At 45.9% G+C, this 24200-nt stretch overlaps 1 protein-coding gene across 11 annotated transcripts in view; it reads right to left on the minus strand.

Moving 5' to 3' along the window:
* LOC106582711 (neuron navigator 1) overlaps window positions 1-24200 on the minus strand; it is a 119650-nt gene that overhangs the window by 8759 nt on the left and 86691 nt on the right. For 7 of the 11 annotated variants that reach the window (XM_082967354.1, XM_082967356.1, XM_082967355.1 and 4 more), the window contains 10 exons: window positions 21735-21824; window positions 20749-20860; window positions 20510-20628; window positions 18215-18426; window positions 17828-17990; window positions 16984-17158; window positions 16470-16567; window positions 16250-16345; window positions 15657-15825; window positions 7985-8220 (listed from right to left, as the gene is read on the minus strand). In XM_082967354.1, the coding sequence (XP_082823480.1) occupies window positions 7985-8220; window positions 15657-15825; window positions 16250-16345; window positions 16470-16567; window positions 16984-17158; window positions 17828-17990; window positions 18215-18426; window positions 20510-20628; window positions 20749-20860; window positions 21735-21824 (1470 nt within the window). The remainder of the gene's footprint in view (window positions 1-7984; window positions 8221-15656; window positions 15826-16249; window positions 16346-16469; window positions 16568-16983; window positions 17159-17827; window positions 17991-18214; window positions 18427-20509; window positions 20629-20748; window positions 20861-21734; window positions 21825-24200) is intronic. The other 4 variants (XM_014166058.3, XM_014166053.3, XM_082967360.1 and 1 more) reach the window with 1 other exon arrangement.

The raw sequence follows: 24200 nt of genomic DNA on the forward strand, positions 1-24200 counted from the left end.
GTTTTTTAATCAAAATGCATTTTTTGGCCTTCTCAAATACAGTATGTGAACTTTCATGTGCCTTAATAACAAACTTTTATGCCATCTGTAAATACGAAAAAAAGTTGTTAAATTACGAGCCTAGTTGGTTTAGCCAAAGAAAAAGCCAGGGACCTTCCCGCTAGCTATGATTGTCTGAGATAATGAGTGGGCTGGACATGCTGAGAGATACGTTTGATTGGTCTGCGGTGTAGCGTCTTGTGTCTATAAAATGAGCTGCTCGTTATGAATAGATCATCCTTTCTACTGCAGTTTTTTTTATAAAGATAAATAATGTTAGTGCAAATATGTTGCTACTGCTCTCAATAACGTTGCTGCCCTTAATTTATCAGGTGCTATCGACGCTCTCGACAATAGTCTGTGAGAAAAAGTTGTGATGGACTACTTTTGGGATGACAATCGTGCCATGTTGACTCTTACTCTGAAAATGAATCAGACGATGAGGAAATCCCCGATTTAGGTAAAAACATTTTAGTTGAAGAAGACATTGTAGAGTCTTCTGATGACAGTGATGGGGAAGAAACGGTGATCAACACTTGTCACGGAAGAAGTTTACAGGGTTTTGAAATCAGTAGAACACAACGGGACAAACAAGCTGTGCAAACTAAACGGAAATGACACAGGACTTCTTATTTTAATAAAAAGTGTTGCAGTCTGCCGTGAAGCTTTCATCCATGTATACAGGTAAGAATCTAGCTACAGTTTCAGATATTATACGTTTCTAATTTTGTCAGAAAGTTGTTTTCATTGTAAGTTAAAGTTTGCTGTTAGCTAGCCAGCTGGAGTTCTATGGTTGGCTTGCTAGCTAACATTGAACCTATTTGGTTAACTTTAGCAAGGTACTGTATGACAATTGGTTTGTATTGCTAGTAACGTTATTCTATGGATTGGGATCATAGTTCATTTTTTAGCTAGCCAACGTTAACGTGACATGCCCAAACAAAAGACCCCAAGTTAAAGCTCGCTATTACCTAGCTAACATTAGCTGAAGTTAGATGGCTGGCTTGCTAGCTAACATTAACTTACGTGTATGAAGTGTGTGTAACGTTAGTGATGTTTTCTCAGAATGCCATTTCGCATTGTTAGGTATAGCCTAATGCTAACTAGCGCACAATTAACCTATTTGGTTAACTATAGCTAGCTATGACAATCGGTTTGTATTGTTAGTTAAAGCTTGCTGTTAGCTAGCCAGCTGAAGTTCGATGGCTGGCTTGCTAGCTAACATTATGTGTATGAACTGTGTGTAGTGATGTTCTCAGAATGCCATTTTGCATCTATTGTATAATAATGCTAAAGTATTTGTATCTGGAATTTGTCTTTCAGCATCAGTAGAACACACCTCTCCTCCACCAGTCATACAAGGAGAATGGTCTAACACCTCCCATCAAAAAGAGAGCTGGCCCAAGCGAGCAAAGGCAGCAGCGCAGTCATCAACTATATGCACCATATCTTCACCAACTACGGAGTTGGGGAAACACGTGTGGACCTGAATTGTGATAACTGCAGTGGCCAAAACAAGAACAAGTTTGTGCTCTGGTATTGTGCCTGGCGGACCATGCAAAAGCTTCACCACAGTCTGGACCTTCACTTCCTGATCACAGGCCACACCAAGTTTGCCTCTGACTGGTGCTTCGGCCTCATCAAGCAGCGCTTCAGAAAGACTAGAGTAAACACTTGTCTGAGATTGCTGGTGTTGTGAAGGACAGCACTGTGACAGGGGTCAACATCCCACAGCTGGTTGGACTGGAGGATGGTACAGTGCTGGTGGAAAGCTATGGCTGGCAACAACTTCAGGCTGCTGCCACAGATCAAGCAGTACCAGTTGTTGTTGTTATACCCTGTTTTACAGCTTCGATGCCCTGGAGCCTGGTGTTGTCGCCAAGGAGCATTCGGACTGTCGGGACCAGGTTCTCTCTGCTGTTTTCTCGTCTGCTTGTACAAGCACCACCTGGACTGGACACAGCTAGACAAACCATCTTTTTGACAAGATCAGGGAGTTTTGTGACGAAGAGGCTATGGACATCACATGCACTGCACCAAAGTCAAGGGCAGGACAGAAACAGGCTCTCTCCTAACACACACGCCATATGCTGCTGCTACTATTTTTATTTCTTTACCCTGCTGCTCAGCCACTTTACCCCTGATTGTATGCATATAACTACCTCGTTTATCACTGATATTGTTATTAATAGTTCTTGTACATACTGTATATTATTTGATTTATATTGACACTATCTATTTCTGATATTTCTACTATGCAAGTAACCATTTGGCTGCACCGTTTACACCTTCTGTAGAGACCCAGCAACTTAGCAAGACTTATCAATATTCATTTTATATATCAATATTTTGCTATGTGTAGTCGTAACATGATTTTGTGACATACCACAACAATATCATGTGACCGTATCAAGTGTCCGCCACATAAATATATGTTGCATGCATCTGCTTATGTACAGTCGTGGCCAAAAGTTTTGAGAATGACACAAATATACATTTTCACAGTCTGCTGCCTCAGTTTGTATGATGACAATTTGCATATACTCCAGAATGTTATGAAGAGTGATCAGATGAATTGCAATTAATTGCAAAGTCCCTCTTTGCCACGCAAATTAACTGAATCCCCAAAAAACATTTCCACTGCATTTCAGCCTTGCCACAAAAGGACCAGCTGACATCATGTCAGAGATTCTCTCGCTAACACAGGTGTGAGTGTTGACGAGGACAAGGCTGGAGATCACTCTGTCATGCTGATTGAGTTCGAATAACAGACTGGAAGCTTCAAAAGGGGGGTGGTGCTTGGAATCATTGTTCTTCCTCTGTCAAACATGGTTACCTGCAAGGAAACGCATGCCATCATCATTGCTTTGCACAAAAACGGCTTCACAGGCAAGGATATTGATGCCAGTAAGATTGCACCTAAATCAACCATTTATCGGATCATGAAGAACTTCAAGGAGAGCGAGTCAATTGTTGTGAAGAAGGCTTCAGGGTGCCCAAGAAAGTCCAGCAAGCGCCAGGACTGTCTCCTAAAGTTGATTCAGCTGCAGGATCGGGGCACTACCAGTGCAGAGCTTGCTTAGGAATGGTAGCAGGCAGGTGCGAGTGCATCTGCACGCACAGTGAGGCGAAGACTTTTGGAGGGTGGCCTGGTGTCAAGAAGGGCAGCAAAGAAGCCACTTCTCTCCAGGAAAAACGTCAGGGACAGACTGATATTCTGCAAAAGGTACAGGGATTGGACTGCTGAGGACTGGGGTAAAGTCATTTTCTCTGATGAATCCCCTTTCCAATTGTTTGGGGCATCCAGAAAAAACTTGTCCGGAGAAGACAAGGTGAGCGCTACCATCAGTCCTGTGTCATGCCAACAGTAAAGCATCCTGAGACCCTTCATGTGTGGGCTTGCTTCTCAGCCAAGGGAGTGGGCTCACTCACAATTTTGCCTAAGAACACAGCCATGAATAAAGAATGGTACCAACACATCCTCCGAGAGCAACTTTTCCCAACCATCCAGGAACAGTTTGGTGACGAACATGCCTTTTTTCCAGCATGATGGAGCACCTTGCCATAAGGCAAAAGTGATAACTAAGTGGCTTGGGGAACAAAACATCTATATTTTGGGTCCATGGCCAGGAAACACCCCAGACCTTAATCCCATTGAGAACTTGTGGTCAATCCTCAAGAGGTGGGTGGACAAACAAAACCCCACAAATTCTGACAAACTCCAAGCATTGATTATGCAAGTATGGGCTGCCATCAGTCAGGATGTGGCCCAGAAGTTAATTGACAGCATGCCAGGGCGGATTGCAGAGGTCTTGAAAAAGAAGGGTCAACACTGCAAATGTTGACTCTTTGCATCAACTTCATGTAATTGTCAATAGAAGCCTTTGACACTTACGAAATGCTTGTAATTATACTTCCGTATTCCATAGTAACATCTGACAAAAATATCTAAAGACACTGAAGCAGCAAACTTTGTGAGAATTAATATTTGTGTCATTCTCAAAACTTTTGGCCACGACTTTACTGTACATGTGCACCTCACACAGGTTTCAACTTAGGTTGCATGGCATTAACTTATGTATGGAATACTATGTGATAAGTGCGTGTGTAACAGTATTTAAAGTATACTAATGTACTGGTGTGAAGGCATTTGGGCAGTGGTGTAAAATACTTCAGTAAAAATACTTTAAAGTACTACTTAAGTATTTTTGGGGGGGTATCTGTACATTACTTTACTATTTATATTTTTTGGCAACTTTTACTTCACTACATTCCAAAAGAAAATAATATACTTTTTACTCCATACATTTTCCCTGACACACAAACGTACTTGTTACATTTTGACAGGAAAATTGTCCAATTCACACACTTACCAAGAGAACATTGCTGGTCATCCCTACTGCATCCGATCTGGCAGACTGTCACGTCATGACCAGTAAAAGGGGTTATTTGTTATTGTAGTTTGGTCAGGGCGTGGCAGGGGGTGTTTGTTTTGTGTGTTTTGGGGTTTTTGGTTTATGTTCTATGTGTTTATTCTAGTTCTTATATTTCTATGTTGTGTATTTTGGGTTGATCTCTAATTGGAGGCAGCTGAATCTCGTTGCCTCTGATTAGAGATCATATTTAAGTAGGGGTATTTTCTTCATGGGTTTTGTGGGTAGTTGTTTTTCGTATAGTCCTTGTGTCCTTACGGAACTGTTAGTTGATGTCGATTTATTTTGTTTAAGTGTTCACTTATATAAATAAAAGATGAGCACGATACCAGCTGCGCCTTGGTCCACTTTCTACGACGCACCTGACACAGACTCACTAAACACATGCTACGTATGGAGTGTGCCCCTGGCAATCCGTCAATAAAAATAAAATTGTGCCGTCTGGTTTAATATAAGGAATTTGAAATGATGTACACTACCGGTCAAACGTTTTAGAACACCTTTTCATTCAAGGGTTTCTTTATTTTTTACAATGTAGAACAATAGTGAAGACATCAAAACTATGAAATAACACATATGGAATCATGTAGTAACCAAAAAAGTGTTAAACAAATCAAAAATATATTTGAGATTCTTCCAATAGCCACCCTTTGCCTAGATGACAGCTTTGCACACTCTTGGCATTCTTTTAACCAGCTTCATGAGGTAGTCACCTGGAATGCATTTCAATTAACAGGTGTGCGTTCTTAAAAGTTGAGGTGTTTGACCCAATCAGTTGTGTTGTGTAAAGGTATGGTTGGTATACAGAAGATAGCTCTATTTGGTAAAAGACCAAGTCCATATTATGGCAAGAACAGCTCAAATAAGCAAAGAGAAATGACAGTCCATCATTACTTTAAGACATGAAGATCAAGCGTTATGATGAAACTGGCTCTGATGAGGACCGCCACAGAAAAGGAAGATTCAGAGTTACCTTTACTGCAGAGGATATGTTCATTAGAGTTATCAGCCTCAGAAATTGCAGCCCAAATAAAGGCTTCACAGAGTTCAAGTAACAGACGCATCTCAAAATCAGCTGGGTAAACGGATGATCTCCGCATGAGTGGTTCCCACTGTGAAGCATGGAGGAGGTGGTGTGATGGTGCTTTGCTGGTGACACTGTGATTTATTTAGAATTCAGGGCACACTTAACCAGCATGGCTACCACAGCATTCTGCAGATATATGTCTTCCCATCTGGTTTGCATTTAGTGGGACTATCATTTGTATTTCAACAGGACAATGACCCAACACACCTCCAGGCTGTGTAAGAGCTATTTGACCAAGAAGGAGAGTGATGGAGATGACCTGGCCTCCACAATCCCCCAACCTCAACCAAATTGAGATGGTTTGGGATGAGTTGGACCGCAGAGTGAAGGAAAAGCAGGAAACAAGTGATCAGCATATGTGGGAATTCCTTCAAGACTGTTGGAAAAGCAAGTGAAGCTGGTTGAGAGAATTCCAAGAGTGTGCAAAGCTGTCATCAAGGCAAAGAGTGGCAACTTTTAATAATCTCAAACATAAAATATATTTTTACTTGTTTAACACTTTTTTTGGTTACTACCTGATTCCATATGTGTTATTTCATAGTTTCGATGTCTTCACTATTATTCTACAATGCAGAAATAGTAAAAATAAAGAAAAACCCTTGAATGAGAAGTGTGTCCAAACTTTTGACTGGTACAGTATATATTTGAAGAGCCAATTTTTTTCCAGCTTCGTAACATTGCAAAATCTGAAACCTTTTGTTTAAAAATGATGCAGAAAAGCTAATCCATCCTTTTGTCACTTCAAGACTAGATTACTGCAATGTTCTACTCTCCGGCTGCACAGATAAAGCACTGAATAAACTTCAGCTAGTGCTAAATACGTCTGCTAGAATCTTGACTAGAACACACAAATGTATCATATTAGCTCCCCTCTCTCCACCGCGATTATATGCCTCTGGCCCTATTATAGGGGCTGAGTCACTGGCTTGCTAGTGCAATCCCCTGCTGTCCCTAGGAAGTGTGCATCCCATTGTGCCAGGCTTTTTTCGCTATACTCGCCTTGAGTGGGGATATATCCTGCCTGGTTGACCCTGTCCGGGGGTATCGCCGGATGCGGCCACAGTGTCCCCCGATCCCCTCTGTCTCAGTCTCCAGTATCTATGCTGCAATAGTCTATATGCCAGTCTAATATCTCTCTCTTTCTCTCCCCCTCTCCCCCTCCCTACTGCCTGGCCTGATGACTCTTGTCTGTCCCCATGCCCAGTCTACCTGGCCATGTTGCTGCTCCAGTTTCTGCTGTTCGGCCTGTGGCTATGAAACCCTGACCTGTTCACCGGATAAGCTACCTTATCCCGGACCTACTGTTTCGACCCTCTCTATACCGCTCTTAGTGTCTCAACCTTTGAATGCTCGGCTATGAAAAGTTAACTGACATTTACTACTGAGGTGCTGACCTGTTGCACCCTCTACAACAACTGTGATTATTATTTGACCCTGCTTGGTCATCTATGAACATCTTGAAGAACGATCTGGCCTTAATGGCCATGTACTCTTATAATCTCCACCGGGCACAGCCAGAAGAGGACTGGCCACTCCTCACAGCCTGGTTCCTAGGTTCCTGTGTTTCTAGGGAGTTTTTCCTAGCCACCAAGCTTACACATCTGCACAGCTCTGACACACACACACACACACACACACACACACACACGCACACGCACACGCACACGCACACACACATTTACCCCACCAGATGTGCGACCAGAGGTCTTTTCACAGTCCACAAATCCAGAACAAATTAAAGAAAGCGTACAGTATTATATAGAGCCATTATTGCATGGAACTCCCTTCCATCTCATATTGCTCAAATGAACAGCAAACCTGGTTTAAAAAAAATAAAGCGACACCTCACGGCACAACGCCACTCCCCCGTTTGACCTAGATATTGTGTGTCTGTATTGATATGTAGGCTATTTGTGCCATTTTTTAATTGATGTAGTTCTGTCCTTGAGCTGTTCTTGTCTATTCATGCTCTGTATTATGTCATGTTTCATGCTTTGTTTGGACCCCAGGAAGAGTGGCTGCTGCCTTCACAACAGCTAATGGGGATCCTAATAAAATACCAAATTGCTTGCTCTTTGAGTTTTCAGGCTGGGATTCTGTATAAGCACTGTGTGTCATCTACTGATGTAAAAAGGGCTTTATGAATACATTTTATTTATTGATTGGCAGAGAGGTTTGGAAATATCTTTCTTATTGGTCTATTAACTTATTTTCAAATAGCTCTTACACTCTTACACTAAAAGGCCAATATCATTTTCACAATGTTATTCCAACCTCATAGGGTGGAAATATATTTAAAACACAGGTAAATAACATTTTTGACTGCACTGGGCCTTTAATAATTAGCTGCTCAGCCCGTAGCTCCTCTCCAGAACTAGGAGTGAGGAACCCCGTTACCGTATGGCACACACTATCCTGTCCCCACCTTGCAAGACTGGCGGTGCATGTTGAAGGTGACCACAATGCCGTCGTTGAGGTCTCGACCGCTGCGGTCCACTAGGTACTCTGCCAGGCGAGAAGTGAGGTAGGTCTTGCCAGTGCCACTGGGCCCAGACATAATGAGGCGGCGGTGCTTGAGCAGCAGGCTGATGTAGTGTTGGGTCATGGGCTTGGGGATGAGGGTCTCAAACACCAGGCTGTCCACACACTTCTCCTTCAGACCTGGAGGACGCAGAGTTCAAAGTTCAAATGTTTAATGTTCTGAAGCTTTATTGTCTGTTCAGGGTAAACACACAGAATTAAATAGAACACTAGAATGGACAAAAATCTGCCATCTTGGCCCAGAATTATATGGGTAAACATTTAAAACAAAATGTCTTTGACAACACATAGACAGGTCAGGTACAACGATTGGTCGGGTGTAGGGCATTCCAAACAGCCCTCCATTCAGCTGCTCACAGAGACATACTGTACATGAAGTTAAACCAGGGAGTAGTTAAATCAGGGAGTCCACCCACGTGCATGAAAATGTTCTGCTTAACGATTTACCGCATCACATGTCTCCCTTCATAAACAACTTGGAGAGCAGAAAGAATGTTCTGTAAATAACTCCCAGATCAAGAGCAAGGAGTATGTGCTCCTCCTCATCCCTCTCCATACCTTGTCCCCCCTACCTCCTCCATGCCCTCCCCCTACAGTGTGACATATCACCACCCACATTTATAGGGTGTGTGTGTGTGTGTGTGTGTGTGTGTGTGAGGCCTGGGCCAGTTTGGTCGGACTGCCTGAGCTGTCTGACACAAGCTGCACCGGGATCGTGTTTCTCTGAACCCTCGATTGCACTCCCCTGCTTCTTTCCCACCCTGGCCTACTGCATTCCTGCTTAGCCAGGTGGAACAGAGAGCCTACCCAGCCTGCACCTCTTCATTGGTTTCAAAACACAAATGGGGTCTAACTGATATGGATTACCCTGAAATTGATCTACGTACACTACTGTTCTAGGGAAATGTGCTCTAAAAAAACTACATCGAACCAAGAAAGCTAATCTGCTAACGGCCTGTCTGAGCGTGTTTTTTCCTCTGGAACTTAAGTAGAGAGTAGAGAGAAGTAGACACCACAAATCAGTCTCAGCCTGGCCCTTACCTCTCCAGTAGCAACGGTCATCGAAATTGTTAAAATGTTTAAAAAACAATTCTCATAAATGCAACAGTTGGACAATGGATGAAGATACTCCAAAATGTTGATTTATGATCCTTCCGATATTGACTGAATTATCTTTGTTTTCTATGTTTTCCTCTGGATCTCTTAGGGGACGGAGGGAGGCCACACATTCTCTTATATAGCAAGTAGGGAGAGGTATAGTGCCATTCAGAGTTAGAAAGTTGATTGTATTGTAATACGTCTGACAATGTAAATGTACTTTTAATCCGTCTGTCGGCATAAAACATAATGGGGTGTAGTGAGATACCCAATGGGTTGGACGGTACATTTCTCGTCAATTATCTTGAAAAAACATATACTTAAAAAACAGAAATCAACCAATCCTCCATCCGTAACACAATGGGAAGGTCAAATGCTTTATTATCTAAATGTTGAAAGTGCATTCGCAACAGAGAGGCTTGCCTCTGAAGCTAAGCAGGGTTGGTCCTGGATGGGGGACCAGATGCTGCTGGAAGTGATGTTGGAGGGCCAGTAGGAGGCACTCTTTCCTCTAGTCTAAAAAATATATATCCCAATGCCCCAGGGCAGTGATTGGGGACATTGCCCTGTGTAGGGGACCTGACTCTCTGTGGTCACTAAAGATCCCATGGAACTTATCGTAAGAGTAGAGGTTTTAACCCCGCTGTCCTGGCTAAATATCCAATCTGACCACCTAATCATCCCCAGCTTCCAATTGCCTCAGTCGTCCCCCTTCCTCTCCCATGAACTATTCCCCAGGTCGTTGCTATAAATGAGAATGTGTTCTCAGTCAACTTACCTGGTAAAATAAAGGTAAAAATAATAATGTTTGGGTGCGTCTGTATGTTGTCATTTGTATGTTTTGTATAAAAAAATATATTTTTATTCTGTATTTCATTTTCAATAAATGTCAAAACATGTTTTGAGTTTGTCATTATGGGGTATTGTGTGTCGATCGGTGATAATAATTTTTTTTTTAATCAATTTTGAATTCAGGCAGTAACACAACAAAATGTGGATTAAGTCAAGGGGTATGAATACTTTCTGAAGGCACTGTAGACACCACAAATCTTAGCCCAGACTCAGCTCTCCTCTACAGGGTGCCAGGGGTCAGAGACAGGGGGGCGATAGAGTTGAATCAACAAGACAAACAGAAGGACTTATGAGACTTCACAGCAGGGTTGGTGTCAATTCCATTTAAAATGCCAGTCACTTCAGAAAGTAAACCATTGAACATAATTTGAATGTCAGTCTACTTCCTGAATTGAAATGGATTTGACCCCAAGCCTGCTTCACAGCCAATCATCCACCCTACTTCATATTCTACATCATATCTTAGTATGGAACATGACAAGCAGTCCAAATATCTGGTTAACGTCCACAGCATGGGTCATAAATCATGATATATCTAAATAAAACATTCCTTTCATCATTGTTCAGTGTGGAACAGGAGATCTGAAGAGAGTGGACAGAAATTCCAGAGCAGACTAAAGGAGGTGAATGTCCGTTAGACCAAACATACCAAACATCTCACTGTCACAACATCGACGGAAGAAGGCGCCCCTCCTCGCCTGGGCGGCGCTCGGCGCTCGTCGTCGCCGGCCTACTAGCTGCCACCGATCCTCTTTTATTTTCTGTTGGTCAGGTCTAGTTTAGTTGGCACCTGTTTAGTATTAGTTCATTAGTGGGGGAGGGTTATTTAGTCGTTCTGTGTAGGTTTGTTCTTTGTGCGTGATTATTTTTCGTCATTGTGTTTGTTCTGAGGTGCAGGTGTTTTTCCCTCTGCCTGTGGGTTTTGTGGCAGCGTGTTTTGGGCTGCGGCCCTACGCTGCATGCAGGCTGTTATTTGGGCATTTGTGTTGCTCTGCCCTACCTTACCTGTTTTCTTGGCACGTGTGGATTATTTATTAAAATTACGTGTGTTCACGGACTTGTGTCTCCTGGACACATGGAGGGTCCTGGAATGAGTGGAAAGAGAGGGCCCTGATAGATCACTACCGTTGTACTTTGAGGGAGGACGTCCGCCGGGAGTTAGCTTGTCGGGACACCACTAGCACCCTGGGGACCAGCTGATAGATCTGTCCATCCGACTGGACAACCTGCTGGCCGCCCGCGGGCGTCCGAACTGGGCCCTGCTCGTTCCACCTCCTAGCCCTCCTGCTCCCACGCCTATGGAGATAGGGGGGGCTGCAGCCAGGAAGACTGGAGGGGGAGCCCTCTCCTGCACCCACTGTGGTCGCAGAGGGCACACTGCCGACCGGTGCTGGAGGAGCTCGCCCGGGAGTCCAGACGGCAGGCAGAGCACTCCTTCGACATCTCAGGTGAGTCAGCACCCGTCTCACCCAGAGCCCCCTGTCAGTCACATGTATGTGTTAGTTTCCTTCCCTGAATTTTCCCCTCACTCCCGGCTTAAGGCGCTAGTCGATTCAGGCGCAGCGGGGAGTTTTATGGACCGTGGGGTCGCCAGTAAGTTAGGGATTCCCCTAGTTCAGTTAGACCAACCCTTCCCCGTGTACGCCTTAGACAGTTGACCACTAGGGTCAAGGCTGGTCAGGGAGGTCACTGTGCCACTGGTCATGGTAATGCGGGGGGTCATGAGGAGAGTATCCGTCTCTTTCTCATTGATTCCCTGGCATTTCCGGTGGTGCTAGGGATCCCCTGGCTAGCCACTCACAACCGTAAGATTTCGTGGAAACAGAGGGCTCTCAAGGGGTGGTCGAAGGAGTGCTCGGGCAGATGTTTAGGGGTTTCCATCGGTGCGACGACGGTGGAGAGTCCAGACCAAGCCTCTACCGTGCACATTCCCTCAGAGTATGCCGATTTGGCTATCGCCTTCAGTAAAGCAAAGAAGATTCAATTACCACCCCATCGATGAGGAGACTGTGCGATAAACCTCCAGGTGAACGCTGCACTTCCCCAGAGTCACGTGTATCCCGTCTCAGGAGGAGACAGTGGCTATGGAGACATACATCGCTGAGTCCTTGAGGCAGGGATACATTCGGCCATCCAAATCACCCGTCTCCTCGAGTTTCTTTTTTGTGAAGAAAAGGGAGGGGGGGGGGGGTTGCGCCCGTGCATTGACTATAGAGGTCTAAATTCCATCACGGTGGGGTTCAGTTACCCGCTACCTCTCATCGCCACGGCGGTGGAGTCATTTCACGGGGCGCGCTTCTTCATATAACTGGATCTCAGGAGCGCGTACAATTTGGTGCGTATCTGAGAGGGGGACGAGTGGAAAACTGCATTTAGTACCACATCTGGCCATTATGAGTACCTCGTCATGCCGTATGGGTTAAAGAATGCTCCCGCCGTCTTCCAATCGTTTGTGGACAAGATTCTCCGGGACCTTCTAGGTCAGGGTGTGGTGGTGTACATTGACGACATTCTGATCTACTCCACCACCGGCGCCGCGCATGTGTCTCTGGTGCGCAAAGTGCTTGGGCAACTGTTGGAGCATGACCTATACGTCAAGGCTGAGAAATGTGAGTTCTCCAAACAAGCCGTCTCTTTCCTTGGGTATCGCATTTCCACATCCGGGGTGGTGATGGAATGTGACCACATTTCGGCCGTGCGTAATTGGCCGACTCCCACCACGGTGAAAGAGGTGCAGCGGTTCTTGGGGTTTGCCAATCACTACCAGAGGTTTATCCGGGGCTTTGGGCAGGTGGTGGCTCCCATTACCACACTGATGAAGGGGGGCCCGGTGCGGTTTCGGTGGTCAGCGGAGGCGGACAGGGCTTTTAGTCGGCTGAAGGCTCTGTTTACCGATGCTCCAGTGCTGGAGCACCCGGATCCCTCTTTGCCATTCATAGTGGAGGTGGACACGTCCGAGGCTGGGGTGGTAGCCGTGCTATCACAGCGCTCGGGCGCGCCCCCCAAACTTCGCCCCTGTGCTTTTTTCTCTAAGAAGCTGAGCCAGGCGGAGCGTAACTATGATGTGGGGGACAGGGAGTTGCTGGCTGTGGTAAGAGCCCTGAAGGTGTGGAGACATTGGCTTGAGGGGGCACGACACCCTTTTCTCATCTGGACCGACCACCGTAACCTGGAGTACATCCGGGCGGCGAGGAGACTGAACCCTCGTCAAGCCAGGTGGGCGATGTTCTTTACGAGATTCCAGTTTACAATCTCGTACATCCCAGGTTCCCGGAACACTAAGGCTGACGCACTCCATGTCTCGTCTCCATGACACCGAGGAACGGTCCACCGATCCCACTCCCATACTTCCAGCCTCCTGCTTGGTGGCACCGGTGGTCTGGGAGGTGGATGCGGACATCGAGTGGGCATTACAGGCGGAACCTACTCCCGCTCAAGGTCCTGTGGGTCGTAAGTACGTCCCGCTCTGTGTCCGTGATCGGTTGATCCGGTGGGCGCACACGTTACCCTCCTCGGGTCACCCAGGGATTGAGCGGACGGTGCGGGGTCTTAGTGGGAAATACTGGTGGCCCACCTTGGTGAAAGATGTGAGGCGCTATGTCTCCTCCTGTTCGGTGTGCGCCCAGTGTAAGGCTCCAAGGCACCTGCCTAGAGGGAAATTACAGCCCCTCCCCGTTCCACAGCGACCATGGTCCCACCTGTCGGTGGATTTCCTCACCGATCTCCCGCCGTCTCAGGGGAACACCACGATCCTGGTCGTTGTGGATCGGTTCTCTAAGTCCTGCCATCTGCTCCCTTTACCCGGTCTTCCTACGTCCCTGCAGACCGCGGAGGCTCTATTCACCCATGTCTTCCGGCACTACGGGGTGCCTGAGGACATCGTCTCTGATCGAGGTCCTCAGTTCACGTCACGGGTGTGGCGGGCGTTTATGGAGCGATTGGGGGTTTCGGTCAGTTTGACCTCAGGTTTCCACCCTGAGAGTAATGGGCAGGTAGAGAGGATTAATCAGGATGTGGGCAGGTTTCTGCGGTCCTACTGCCGGGACCGGCCAGGGGAGTGGGCAAGGTTCGTGCCATGGGCCGAGATGGCCCAGAACTCTCTCCGCCACTCCTCTACCAACCTATCGCCTTTCCAGTGTGTGTTGGGTTACCAGCCGGTCCTGGTGCCCTGGCATCAGAGCCAGACAGAGGCCCCTGCGGTAGAGGACTGGGTACAGCGCTCTAGGGAGACCTGGAACGTCATTCAAGAATCCATTGAACGGGCCAGGGGATGACAGAAGGAGAGCGCAGACCGTCGCCGCAGTGAGGCCCCCGTGTTTACCCCGGGGGAGAGAGTCTGGCTCTCGACCCGGAACCTGCCCCTCCGGCTGCCCTGCCGGAAACTGGGTCCGCGGTTTGTGGGGCTATTTACAGTCCTGAGGAGAATAAACGAGGTGTGTTACAGGTTAGAGCTTCCCTCTTATTATCGTATTAACCCCTCATTTCATGTGTCTCTCCTCAGGCCGGTGGTAGCTGGTCCGCTGCAGGACGCTGAGGTACAGGAGGTCCGTACACAGTCCGGTCCATCTTGGACTCCAGGCGCCGGGTAAGGGGCCTGCAGTACCTCGTGGACTGGGAGGGGTACGGTCCGGAGGAGAGGTGCTGGGTACTGGTGGAGGACATTTTGGACCCATCGCTGATTCGGGAGTTCCACAGCCTCCATCCGGATCGCCCTGCGCCTCACCCTCCAGGGCGTCCTCGAGGCCGGCGTCGGCGCGCGTCAAGGGGGGGGGTACTGTCACAACATCGACGGAAGGTGGCGCCCCTCCTCGCCCGGGAGGCGCTCGGTGGTCGCCGTCGCCGGCCTACTAGCTGCCACCGATCCTCTTATTTCTGTTGGTCAGGTCTAGTTTAGTTGGCACCTGTTTAGTATTAGTTCATTAGTGGGGGAGGGTTATTTAGTCATTCTGTGTAGGTTTGTTCTTTGTGCGTGATTATTTTTCGTCATTGTGTTTGTTCTGAGGTGCAGGTGTTTTTCCCTCTGCCTGTGGGTATTGTGGCAGCGTGTTTTGGGCTGCGGCCCTACGCTGCATGCAGGCTGTTATTTGGGCATTTGTGTTGCTCTGCCCTACCTTACCTGTTTTCTTGGCACGTGTGGATTATTTATTAAAATGACGTGTGTTCACGGACTTGTGACTCCTGCGCCTGACTTCGACCCTCCTGCTTCCTTGAGCTCAGTGACACTCACGGCCAAAAACATGTGCTACAATGACCTTTGGGGTGAACATTAAGTCCATTGACTGTTTGCTGACCCTAAATATATCTAACACAAGCTGTCTTTTCCAATCGATGCTCAAAGAAATGACACAGAAAAAACTAACTTACTGTGATAATCAGTTAATAGTACATTAACAAATACCTTCTCCCTCAGAGCAATATTTTTCTACATCAGAAATGAAACTGCAGATTGTAGCTTACTTTTATAACAAGTATTTTGATCGTCACATTAAATAGATACTTTGTTAAAGGGCATCCTTGTATTACATACCGGCCCTAAATAATGGTATATTTCCAGAAAATTATCATTATTCATAATTATACCATTATGATCCTAGTCAGGTACTGACCTTTGAGTGTGACAGTGATGCCGCTGGGCCCCTTGGAGACACAGCGTGAGGGCTGGCTCTCTGGCAGCTCCCCTCCCAGCACCCTCCTGATGTGGTTCATACTGTAGCTGTAGACAGAGTCTGTAGTAAGGCCCAGGCTGGAGGTGGGGTCCACCTTGGCTATGTACACCTGGGGGAGGAGAGAAGACAGGGGAGGCGAGAAGACAGGGGAGAGGAGATGAGTGGGGGCAGGTGAGAGGAGACATGGGAGATGACAGGGGAAAGGAGAGGAGACAGGGGAGAGCAGAGGAGGGGAGGCAGAGGAGGGGAGAGGAGATGAGGGGAGCATTAGTGGTGTTGGGGAAAAGCAGACTGAGAACTTACAGATACAGATTAAACTCTAGCGAAAACCATGTCCTAATTGAGAAGAAAAGTGGTCCTGTATTTATGTGTGTTCTGTTTGTAGACATTATAACCCTACACAGAACCCTACACCCTACCTTGTCATTTAAGTTTAAACAAATAACATTTTTAGGGTACATTTGCATCAACAATATATCCACTTTTGAATGTAAACATGCTTTCTCACAGTTGAGGTGCCTGTTGAGACTCACCTTAAAAGCCTGGCCAACAGCCGAGTCCAGCATAGGCCAGTCCATTCTCCCGTTAACCCTCACAGTTCCGATGAAGAAGTCTTGTTGTTTCACCTCCTGTTGAATGAGGACAGGAGCAGTGGAGAGGTTAAACGGTTCACCATCATACTTATTGTAGAGGCCAGCTGAACTGAACAAGTCTGGCTCATACATAAATCATGAATCGTATAAATAGACTCACATCTTTGAAGACGCGCAGATTGGCCACGCGAACCACCACTCTCACACGAGTGTCGTCCCTGTGAGTGGGGAGGCTAACGGTGTCTGTCTGGAACACATCTGTTTCGACAGAGAGAGAGAGAGAGAGAGAGAGAGAGAGAGAGAGAGAGAGAGAGAGAGAGAGAGAGAGAGAGAGAAAATGGTATGAGTGGTAGTCAGCCGGAGAGTCACTGGGTCAAGGAATAATCTAATGAGTGTCCTACATGCATGTCATAATTTTAACATGTGAAACACATAAACGTGGGCACACAGTGTCCTTGTGTTCTGTTAGACAGTTGTATGTTTACTTATCGCTGAGTTATGACCCTTTCACGGTGCAGGCTAAGGAGGGTTATTTAGCTGAAATGCTTTATGATAATTATCCCTAGTCTCAGATAAAACATTTTCTTTTTTTTAAGAATTCATGGAAGTTCATTCAGTCTTAAGACTTGTTGAGTGATGACTGTGTTCCTCTAGTTACTGATGCCAGGCCTCACCAGAGGGGCTGCCCTCTCCCAAACTCATGCTGAAGGTCTTGGTCAGAGACATGGCAACAGATTGGCGTGGTGAGGCGGTGCCCAGTGACGCCAGGCCGGAGGACTGGGAGGTAGAGGTGGAGGGACCGCCTGTCTTCAACTGGTCATTCTCTGCCTTCAGGTTCTCCACTGTCATCTGCAGGCAGGAACACAGTGTAGGATTAGGGGTATACTTACATAGCTACTTAATGAGGGGAAGGAATCCTGTAGGGCCGTAATGGGGTCAGGGTCAGAGGCCAAACCGCACAAACCATAACTATATCTACGCTACAGTAGACATCATTGGGTAAGACAAGACACACAGACATGCATGCTCACACACCTCGCACACACACAGGAGTCCTGCACTGGTCAGTTGTTTGGAACCACACCCACGCCACATCAATTCCAAGCCCCACCCGATATAGACATCAGTACAGATTTTTCTACCCAAATTGACTTTCTACCGAAAGGCGATCAGTGACCCGCTGAATAACATACATTTATATCATTGTTTTTATGAGCTAGGCTCGCCAGGGAAAGTACACTTGGCAATGTATTCTCCAATGAGGGCGATGAAACATACGTTTTAGCACCACACAAATAATGGAAAGTTCCTTGATCCACTGTGTGCGTGACTGGTAGCCTATATGTCTGACTCACCGCTCACAGGATAGAATTTGCAACACATTGCAACACAACATGCTCCTGGGTTTGTAAAAAAAAATTTTAAAAATATCTTGATTTAAAACGTTTTCGACGCAATATCATTCTGAACCGTGAGCCGAGCCGTGGGTGTCCGACCCGTTGCAGGACTCACACACACCTGCATGTTGTTCATGGCCTCCTGCAGCTGTTCCAGCTGGTGGGCGGAGCTAAGGGCCTCCAGGCGGATGTCTGTCAACTTCCTCTCCTTCTCCCAGAGGGCCGAGCGCAGCGTGGTCACCACCTTCTCATCCCCTGGGGGCTCCTCGCCTCCTTCACACAGTCTGGAGAAGAAGAGAAGAACACACCTTGCTTAGACTGAAAAGAGGTGGCAGGTACCGCCTCAATTTCATTGAACTGTATGATAGAGATGAATAAGAGAGATAACGTTACATGACATTCATACGTGCCATTTGGTGCCCATTTGAATTATGTTTCTTATGGAAGCAAAACATGATTCAGACTGGAAGGGCACCAGAGGGGATCAGGTTGTGTGAATTGACCTTACCCAGAGGAAGATGCAGAGACAGAGGACCTCATCATGGAGGGAGGGTTGTCCCCATTTCCATCTCCCTCCCCATCCCTGTCCACATGGTGGATGGGGATTTTAGGAGAGGAGGGTGCAGAGGAGTCTGGCGTGGCGATCTCCTCGATGTCAGCGTATGACGCAGAGAGCTTGGACCCCTTCTTACTGAACGCCTTGTTAAAGGAACTCCTCAGCTATACAGAGAAATACATAGATAACAGAGATGAGAATTAAAGACTGATGGGGCACCCAGAGCGCACCACAATGAACACTTGTGACTTCTGTTTCCATCCCTGTATTTGTTGATGCATTCGACCTTTGATGCGTCTCAAATGGCACACTTTCCCCTGTATAGTGCACTACTATATGAGGAAAGGGTGTTATTTGACACGTACAGCTATTCTTCATCAAAATCACAGCAGGGGTCTTTTTGTGTTTATTTGGAAGTCATTACTTGGCTTTGATTTTGACACTTGAATATATAGCCAGTAGGAAAGAAAAAAACACGCTGTCCTCAAAATCCCCAAATCTCCCGACCCCTATACTGGTGTCCTCTTTTCTTTGGTGCAGCAGGTTAATGTGAGTCCGGTGTTGTCCTCTATTCTGAGGTGAAGCGGGGTAAATGTGAGAACCCAAGGCTAATCTAGGGTGGGGGTAAATTTCATAAAAATTCCAGTCAACTCAAAAAGTAAACCAAATTCCAATTCCAAATTGTCCTAACTGAAAAGCATTGAATAGATTTTGAATTTCAGTGTACTTCCTGAATTGACTGGAATTTAAATGGAATTTACCCCAACCCTGCAGAACACTAGTCATGGGATGCAGTCCTATGGACGTAGTCCACGCAACATGAGCATAACCTAGCAGATTAGTCTGTAGGGAACAGAGCACATAGAAATAAGCATCTGGCGATGAGACAGAGATGTTCACTAGACTTATGTTCACTAAGTTCTGTCCAATGAGGGGGAAGGAAGAGAGAAAAGAACTGCCCCATGGTGGAAAAAGCCGCGAGCGCTGTACAGACCGTACAGATTTGAGTTGTTGCTCCTCATTTGGTCATGATTCTTGCAAGGCTTTTGTGTTTATGTTCACTTTGTTCGCAGTAGAACCCTATATGAGGAATTATCCACATTTGTTAAGTGTCTGTACTGTCTGTACAGTTATGATTCAACAATACATACGCTTTAAAAAAAAAGTTTGACGTTTTGTAATGATATGTCAAATATGAGGACTACTGTACCACAACAAAAACAACAGAAAATGGCTGGGGTGACTATATCACAAAAAGTTTATTTTGTCCTCTGGCAAAAAATGTCACCATCATTCACTAACTTTCACACTAGCTTTGCATGAAATCAAAACTTCTCTGGACACTAAACCAAACAGAATTTGAAAACAACATTTGTTGTCATCTGATTATCCAATTTACTTTGTAATTTCTGAATCATTTATCTGCCTTATATTTACTGTAAATGGTATAGATAAAAATGTATGCTTCCATAACGTACAGTTAGTGAATGAAGTGGATCTAGCTAGGTTTAATATGGGATGAAAAACCACACAGCTTTTCCAAATATCTAACAAGTATGACTCATCGGTGCATGGAGGGAGGGAGGGAGGGAGACTTGGGGCTCTTACAATATCCACTACTCACCTCAAAGACCTGAATAAAATACAGTAGCAGGGAAGCATGAGAAAGAGATCAGAGAGGAGTCATACTTAATATCAGATTTGGAGAGAGAGAGAGAACCCACACATGCAGGTGCACAGACACAGAGAGAGTGGCTGGATGGTTTCTCTCCATTCAATGCAAAACATAAATTAGGATTCTAAAATGTAGCAATCCTATTCTATGCCAATCTCCTAACTTCATGATGTTGCTATTTTATAAGCTCCTTAGAATGTTTGTTGGTTTATAGCTTGTGTAAAACATGTTATGTAGAGCGTATGTAGAGTATGTAGAGTTTATGAATGCTTTATGAATGCATACATTAGCTAGATCATGTAGAGTGAAGTAAAGTTACCCACTTTGCTTGTTACTAGCCAGTCCAGTGGTAAACTCTTGGTATAGTGAACTCCAGGAACTCAAATTGTAGGTTTTCGCAACGTTGGACACCAATAGGCCGATCAAATCCCATTGATCCAAAATCCAGACCGTTTTGGCAAGACAGTACCACTGCCCTGACCCTAGTGAGAGGGTTTTCTCATAGAACCAGAAACCCAATTAGAATCCTGATTCTAATTCCTTATTATATTTAGACAGTTCTGTGCTCTCACCCAGCTCTTCTTCTTCTTCTTGGCCTCCTGCTCCTTCAGACTGCCCATGCTGGAGTGGCTGGTGATGCTGTTCAGGCTGGAGATGCTCTCGGAAGAGTTCTGCCTCTTCATCTGCAGCTCTGGAGAGACAAGAGGAGCTAGTGAGGGTGGTGAAGCAGAGAAAAACTGGTCTGGAGAAGAGAAGGAATGGTCAAAGGGATTATATTGAAAGAACGTTAGACCCTTGGTTGGCTCCCTACCTTTAGGAGGGATGTCAGGGTTGCTGAGGGCCACATGGATTATATCCTGTGCCTCTGTGTTCTTCGTCTTCAGAATCTCTATGGTCTCCTTCAGATCAGTCAGCTCAGAGTCCTACAAGGAAACAGGACCAATACATTACAACTGTCTGTTGCCTCTAGGGTTGCAGAATTCTGGTAACTTTCCCCAAATTCCCAGGTTTTCCAGAAATCATGGTTGGAAGCTTCCCGGAAGTAGGAAATCGGAGAATCCTCGAACCAAGATTTCTGGGAAAACCTGGGAATTTTGCGGAAGTTACAGGAATTTTGCAATCTTACTGATGTTGAGAGAGGACTCCCTACTGTATATCTTCTGGGCTAATGTACGCCGTTGAGCAGCTGACAGCAGTCCTACACGGGGGGACTGACTATGGTGTGTCTATGGTGTCTCAGACCTGAATGCTTGAAGGATTGTGCCGAGTGGCTGGTGAAAACAAGACCTTAGCACCATGTCAACTTTTGACCTAGATTTAATTTCCTGTCCTCCTGACAGTCTTTGTCCTCTGCTCTCCAACAGGATGATACAGTTAGACGATGCCAGGGCTTTGGGGTGGTCATGCGGATAACGCTCAAGGGCATGTTGTGGTCCAGGATGTTAGCCTTGACTGTCAAAACACACTGAGGAGATCAGACTCTGTCTACACTCTACGCTCACTTAGCTCTCAGCCTTCTCATAGAACAAAAGTCAAATTGGTTCATTTGTTTGAAAAACTATTGGTTAAACATGAATTCTCCAGATGCATTCTTTTATGAAATTCTCACAACTTGAAGCTCTGTTTGCTACAACCAATCATGGTGAACTGGAAAGAGCGCTGAATAATAAACATATTTTATGGACATTTATTTGACATTGATTGGAAATAGCTGGACTCTCTGAAGTTTTGGAAAATAATCCCCCCCCCCATCGTGGAAGGATGTAAGAGAGGGCAGAATAATGCAGCTGCATTTACCGGTACCTTCTGCTCCTGGCTGACCGACAGGCTCTGCAGACGTGACGTCATCAGTTGCAGGCTCTGCTCGAACGCTGCTACCAAATTAGCCTTCAGAGAGAGAGAGAGAGAAAGAGGGGTCGAGAAGAGAGAGGGGGAAAGAGGGAGAGAAAGAGAGAACACAGAGATGAGTCACTGCAGTTTAGAGGCCGCAGGCACCACAGGCTCACTGCACATCAAGCAAATGGCTTTCTCCATCTGCCAGGAGGAGAGGAGGGCGGGGTGAAGGGATGGACAGCTGTGGAGGATGAAAGGAAGGGAGGAGAGGAAGGTGGGGTGTGAGTGAGTGAGTGAGAGGTGACTGGATTATGGCACTGGGGCACAGGCCTCTCCAACCTGATGTAGCATGGGAGACCGTTCTGAACCCTCATAGTAGTGAATGTGACTCTAATGTAATAGAGTAACAATAAACCTCAGCCGTTTTAACTTATATGGTATGTGTATGTATCTTGTAACAAGGCTACCATCTTTACATTCTCTTACATCTCAACATTGGCTACTTTTTACATGACAATTGTAAAGTACAGAAGCTTATTTAAAACTAAAACTACATATATGCTATCATCCACATGATTCAAGGTAGGTGTCGAGGCCTGGCTGGCGCCGCCACACGGCGACTAAAACAGGAACCTCAGCACCAGGTCAGTCTGTTAGCCTGCGGAACGGGATGGACGGTCAGAGAGAGCGAGAGAGAGTCATGCGACAGCGAAGGACGGAGGAGGGATCTGGAAGCAACAGACAGTCCAACAAACCTGGCCTAGCTGCTACACCCAGCATCCAGAGGTGTGGGTCAGCGGCCAGCAGGCAGGGGGCAGCAAAGAGTCCAGAACCAGCGGTCAATACAGCCAACAGTGGAGGAGAGAGGGACAGTGGCGTTAGGCCGGGATCACACACCTCGCATGCACCCACATTCAGTATGTGCACGCGTACACACACACGCATGAACACACACAACCTAGACACACACACAGACATTGGGCCAGAGAGCTAATTACAGTAATAATAAATTACAGTTAATAGCGACATCATACAATTTATCACATAATAAAGAGACAATAATCCAGTGGGTAAGCAAAATTACAATTTTTCCTACTGTGTAGGTTTTTATGAATTGTTTTATAAATACTGTTTATTCATGTATTAATACTGAACCAAGGTCTGTGGTCATATCATATATCATATCATATCAATCATGCAGTAGCAGCAACACACTCAGGTTAGAGGGTTAGACCAAGTTAAAGGGTATTGCCAATGGACAGTGTTAGTACTGTAGTGGACTTGACTTTCTTTGCTTAAACAGCATGCAACATAGTCATCAAGTGCAGTTCCTGAAAAGAGTTTTGGATTGGTCGGCACCTCCCAAGATTTCATGTCTCTTTCAGCATGAACACAGAGTACATGGCAGTCTGTCACTCACTCTCGTAACACATCAAATATATGTAGCATCTAGTTGCCGGATTGTTAGGCTGAGGTGTGAGAAGTAGGGGCAGGGAGGGGGGGAAAGGGTGATGGGGTGAGGGGCAGATGGGGAGGTATAGTGCAGAGAGAATAAAAGGGGTTGTGGCAGTACAGGGGAGAGAGAAGAGATTGTTGGGGGTGCAGCGCAGCTGGTTTACCCCCTGTGGGCCCAGCCTGGCCTCAGAACTATACGAAACATACTTTACGTATTTCTGAGTACCTCCAATATGTATGATACCTACTAATGGTCTAGTTACTTTAGACAGAAACAAAAAGTAGAGAGGTTGCTCGGGGAGGATAGGCGAGCGTGATCCGTGACCGTCTAGCAATCCAACGGTTGGTGAGGTCACATGACCGGGGAAAACTCTTGACCCAAGATTTAAACAATACTAGCTTAGTTTTAGCTTAATTTTCATTGATTGGATTTCGGTCTGCGAGTTAGATTGCGTTCTATGCATTCAACACTGGGCATAAATCTATCAAAGCCAGCATCATATCTGATCTCACCCTCTCCACTATGCATGCTTTCCTATCGTAGCGCAACATCAGTTTAATCAATGCCTAATGATCCAGGCGCTTTAAATATCTTCATAAAAATATCGAAATTTGTCTGACATGGTTTTTGTGTTGGTTTGTGCGTTAAAGACCTCATCACAATGTCTTGCACCCAGAGACAGGTTAATTCATATTATTAGATGACTCTTAACAGACTTGGATTCAGTCTCATTCAGCTCCCATCAATCATATGTCCCAACACAGACATAAAGACATTTGTTTTTATATTGAAAACAAACAAATGGATCCTGCTACCATGGTATATGAGACTGCTGTTAACAGAGACTCTCACAATCAATCAAAATACAATCATGGTAGAACATAATAGAATCGTGATAGAACAAAGGTGTGTCAGTTTGTTCATTAGTCAGCCATATAGATTGTCTGGTAGCCAGACCGCCTTAGCCAACTTCT

This window comes from Salmo salar, chromosome 22 (assembly GCF_965601325.2).
Source record: "Salmo salar chromosome 22, fSalSal1, whole genome shotgun sequence".
Lineage (NCBI taxonomy): Eukaryota > Metazoa > Chordata > Actinopteri > Salmoniformes > Salmonidae > Salmo > Salmo salar.